Source organism: Octopus bimaculoides, chromosome 3, assembly GCF_001194135.2.
Source record: "Octopus bimaculoides isolate UCB-OBI-ISO-001 chromosome 3, ASM119413v2, whole genome shotgun sequence".
Classification (NCBI taxonomy): Eukaryota; Metazoa; Mollusca; class Cephalopoda; order Octopoda; family Octopodidae; genus Octopus; species Octopus bimaculoides.
In genome coordinates this window covers 145,773,751-145,778,750 of record NC_068983.1, presented here as the reverse complement: position 1 = coordinate 145,778,750, position 5,000 = coordinate 145,773,751, and the positions used below count along the sequence as shown (strand labels likewise).

Sequence of the window (5,000 nt, the reverse complement as noted above, 5' to 3'; positions counted from 1 at the left end):
CAAGTTCAACAGGTAACGGGCAATAAAGAAATAAAATAAACAACAGTTAAACAAAAACGGTACTCACAAGGAGTGTATACACTTCCAACTCACAAACTCAAACAAAGCACTAACGACGGCGTACTAACGACTGTCAGCTCGCCGCCTTCCAACCACTATAGATTATCCAACGTCTCTTTTCCTTTTATCAGACAGTAAGATGTGATTTGAAAAAGATTTAATTACTATTACTTGTTTGTCAACCAACTACATAAAGGTTTCCTCCTGGTTCAGTGCGCAGAACCACTGCTTAAACTGTGACAGAATCACTACCGAAATTATTTACTTTTGGCTACTGAGAAGCGAATCCCCATAGTTTCAATTGTAGTGAACTCTCCACATATATCATATTGGTTTCAAGTTTTAGCACAAGGCCAGTAGTTTTTGAGTGGGAAGCTAAATCGATAACATTGACCCCAATGTTCAGCTGATACTTATTTTATTGACCTGGAAAGGATGAAAAGCAAAGTCGACCCTGGCGGAATTTGAACTCAGAAAGACGGACGAAATGCCGCTAAGCATCTCCCCGACATGCTAACGATTCTGCCATTTTACTGTCTCTCCATGTATATCATATTGATTGGTTAACTCTACCCGATAACACACGTTAGTATATGTGTGTGTGTGAAGTCAATAAGGTGATGATTTAATAGAATCGTTAGAGCATCGTAAAAATGCTTTGCGATATTTGTTCCGACTCTTTACATTTTGAGTTCCAATCCCGCCGAGGCCAACTTTGTTTTTTGCCTCACCGAGATCGATAAGATAAAATATCAATCAAGTACTTGAGTCGATGATATTGACTGAAACCTTTCCCCTCAAAATTGCTAGCCGTGTAACTAAATCAGAAACTATATATGTGAAGACGATGGACTGGCAGAATCGATAAGTCGTTGGACAAAATGCCTCGGTGTATTTGTTCTGAGATCAAACGTCACCGAAGTCAACTGTCATTTTTCTAAGGTCAATAAAATGAAATAACAGTCTGTACTGGAATCGTTATAATCAAATGCTCCGTCTCCTACAAATATGTGGCCTTGTCTCTATATTAGACATCAATATTTACATTCGTGTACAGCAATCGCCGTCTGACAGCTTTCTTAAGTGTATCAGTAGACATTACGTCTACAAGGTACATTCCCTGACATTATTGTTTTATTTTATTTCATTTTATATAAGCGCTTTACAATATTTAGCGTTGATCATCTAGGTTTTTGGTTCAAATGCCGCCAGGTTCGATTTCCTCGTTTATGTAATTTCGAAAACCAATCATCAGTATTTTAGGGTATAGAAGTGGCTCAGTCAAAGGACGAAATCAGCGCATATGGCGTGGACAGGACCTCCAAGAATCGGGGGAGGAGAAGAAACTATGATTATCGTGTACAGTCCATTCCATTGGCTTCCACATAATATGGGTCAACTCAATTTCACTCACAAGGCTTGGATCGACTCGCGATTATTGAAGAAGAAACTAGCCTAATGTGCTATGCAGTGAGATTGAAGCCGGAATTACATGATTGCTAAGCTAACTTGTTAAGGACACAGTCAGGTCTGCGTCCACAAATATATATCGCAGTTAATGAAACTGACTTCATTTATTTTCCCTTTCAACATTTGTCATTACGCCTAAGTACAAAATCGATAATCTATTCTTCACAGGTATGTACCTACCAGAAGGGATCGAATCCGTGGCGCCGAATCTGGTTGAATGATATGAAAGTACCCTATTCCTATGGTGGGGACCAGTGGGTTGGTTATGATGATATTGAAAGCATTACATACAAGGTAAGTTAATATCAATACTAATAAAACTCATTGTTGCTTGCTTGGTTATGCTAACTTATAAGGAACTGATCAATACATTACATCTGTATTTAATTGATAGTTAAACAGTAGTATGGTTCTTGACAACATATTTATTGCGAATATACAAATTATGAATGTTTTATTTAACTTTATTTTAATCTCATAAATATTTTCATTTTAAAAATTACTATTCAAGTCATTACCTCATAATCTACATGAAATTTTAAAATAAGTAAAATAATTGTTGTACCGATGTAAAATTTCCTGCTATTACTCACGGAGGCAATAGGTTTTACTATTCCCTTGCTAATAATAGTGGGGTGGCAAAGCGGGAAACACAAAGCAAATTGCATACTTTGTGTTTTGAGTTCAAATCTCGCCGACGTCAACTTTCGACTTTACCTTTTATACTTCCGGTATCGATAAAATAAAATAGATACCAATCAAGTCCTGTGGATCAACTTAATCGATTATGCCAACTTCATTATTTCTAACCGTGCGCCGACGCTAGAAATCTTTATTCAGCTGCAATTCCTTATATCCCAAGTTCAAAATCGAGTTGGCTGCATTCTATTTCTATAGGATCAATAAAAATCTATTCGTCAATTACTAAGATTGATAAGGCAATACGCTTGCAGAATCGTTAGCACTCCGGACAAAATGCTTAGCGGCATTTCGTCCGTCTTTACGTTCTGAGTTGAAATTCTGCAGAGGTCAACTATGTCTTTCATCCTTTTGGGGTCGATAAAATAAGTACCAGTTGATTACTGAGATTGATGTAATCAAGTTACCTCTTGCTCCGAAATTGCCAGCCTGGAGCCAAATCTTAAAATCAATTACTAAGATCGATAAAAACGTCCATAAAATCCTTCCTCCTCAAAATGTATTGGTTTCTGCAAGAAATCAATATTTCAATAAAGGACAAAAATGGTTGAACACCAGACAAAATATCTTATAGTATTTAATTATGTTTCTTTAGGTTTTGAGTTCAGTCTTCACCGAGTTTGGTTTTGACTTTGATCATTTCAAGGTTGATAAAACAAATATCTATCAAGTACTCGAGTCGACTATATAGCCTTCTCGATTTCTGACATTATATACCAGAAATCGATAAATAACTATACAAAATAGAAATAATATTTTCAGACTTTATATTTTTGAAAATATTTTTTGCGTAAATATTTTCGAATTAAAACGTTATTCGATTAAAATTTACTTCGAAATCCATTACAAACATTGTATAAAATTATATAAACAAAAATATTATAACATCTCCTAAACTTTTGTACTTCCTGGAAACAGAAATTCATTATTTGGGTCCCTTACCTTTTCTTTTTTAACTAACACAATCAATTTTAGGCCAATTATATTGTCAACAACAACCTGGGTGGTGCCTTTATATGGTCAGTCGAGATGGATGACTTTAACAACGCGTGCGGCTCTGGCAGATACCCTTTGATCATGAAGATCGACGAGATTCTCAAACCATGGCAATGGACTCCAACTGTACGACCGACACTGGGCCCTGTCACTACTGCAAACCCTGTTACTCTTTTCCCGCCGTCCAACACCTGTAAGTATATTATACACACACATATATATGCTAGGATATTATTTTATACTGTATATTATTAATTTTTGTATATCCATAATGAGTGAACTTTTTTATAAGACAAACGTAATCACTGAATCATCATATACGGCAGGCAAGCATTTCGTCCGTCTTTACGTTCAGTGTTCAAATCCCGCCGAGGTCAACTTTACCTTTCATCCTTTCGACTTGCTTCCTCTCCCGAAATTGCTGTACCAAAATTTGAAACCAATATACAGCAGGGATCTCTAACCACCGGGCCGCGGACCATACCGAGCCGAACAAAAATACTGAAGATAGATATATCACTGGAGGAAACCCTGACATGGTCACTTGACCTGTTAGAAATATCATCCATATATCTTTCAAATGATACCTTTTTAAAAATATATGACACAGGATAAAGTCTTCGGTTCGTAGTTTGAACAAAAGACAGGATGGTTGCTGGTATGTTGTCTGGCTGGCTGGGACACCTCTGAGTATAGATTGGCTCGATCATTACGGATCTTGTATTAAATAACAATTCTCTGATGTAAGTAACTAAATACTGTGATTTATTCTCTTTCTACTTTTACCAGTTGACTGCAGCTATCGTCTAGATGGAATTTACTATGTACCTCGCGACTGCAGGCTGTATGTGCTTTGCATGAATGCAAAAGCATTCCTGTTGAAATGCCCGACAAACACACTATTCGACAGGCAACTTAAGTTGTGCAACTACAAGACCCTCGTCAAAAACTGCAGTTATTAAACCAACCAGGTGATCTTGTTTGTGTGTATAGCGGGAGATCAAGGCAGGTTTTCTTAACAAGTAATAGTCAACATGTAGACTACTTCTACTTCATTTGCACGAAAATAAGTCATTTTTCTCAATTTGTTATTGTTGTATCTAATAGTGTTATTGTTTATGTTAAATTATGTTTTGTTTCATATTAGAATATGTAGATGATTGTATATCGTTATGAAAGCGGTGAGTGGTAAAAAAAATCGATACAATGCGCGACAAAAATACTTCGATTTTCAGTTACATCCCTTTACGTTTTGAATTCAAATCTTTCCAGGGTTTTATTTTCCTCTTTCATGCTCCCAAAGTCAACAATCATAAATATTGCACCATTCATATACTGATGTTAATCCATTCCTTCAGTAGGCATATTTCTTCGCGAGAAATTTGTGGACTTTAATCTTGTTCCTCAGAAAGCACATTTTTTGAGAACCCACTGAAAACGGAACAATTTCGAAAATCGACGGATTTTTATACTAATTATTATTATTATTATTATTATTATTATTATCATTATTATTATCATTATTATTATCATTAGTGAGACGGCGAGCTAGCAGAACTGTTAGCCTAGTGGCATTTCATCCGACTTCGTTTTGAGTTCAAATTTCGCCGAGGTCGACTTTACCTTTCATCCTTTCGAAGCCGATAAAACAAGTACAAGTCTAGCACTGTGGATCAAAGTAGTCGACTAGCTCCTTCCTCATAAATTCCAGACCTTATTCCTTATTATTATTATCTGAGACCGTGAGTTGGCAGGATCGTAAGCGAGTTCGATAA

At 36.3% G+C, this 5,000-nt stretch overlaps 1 protein-coding gene across 1 annotated transcript in view; it reads left to right on the top strand.

The window, feature by feature from the left end:
• The window catches only part of LOC106869095 (chitotriosidase-1), a 64,482-nt gene extending 59,511 nt beyond the window's left edge, over positions 1-4,971 (top strand). Inside the window, exons 8-10 of the mRNA XM_014914628.2 lie at positions 1,699-1,824; positions 3,205-3,418; positions 4,015-4,971. Coding sequence (XP_014770114.1) covers positions 1,699-1,824; positions 3,205-3,418; positions 4,015-4,187 — 513 coding nt within the window. The 3' untranslated portion in view covers positions 4,188-4,971. The remainder of the gene's footprint in view (positions 1-1,698; positions 1,825-3,204; positions 3,419-4,014) is intronic.
• The last annotated feature ends 29 nt before the right edge of the window (positions 4,972-5,000 follow it).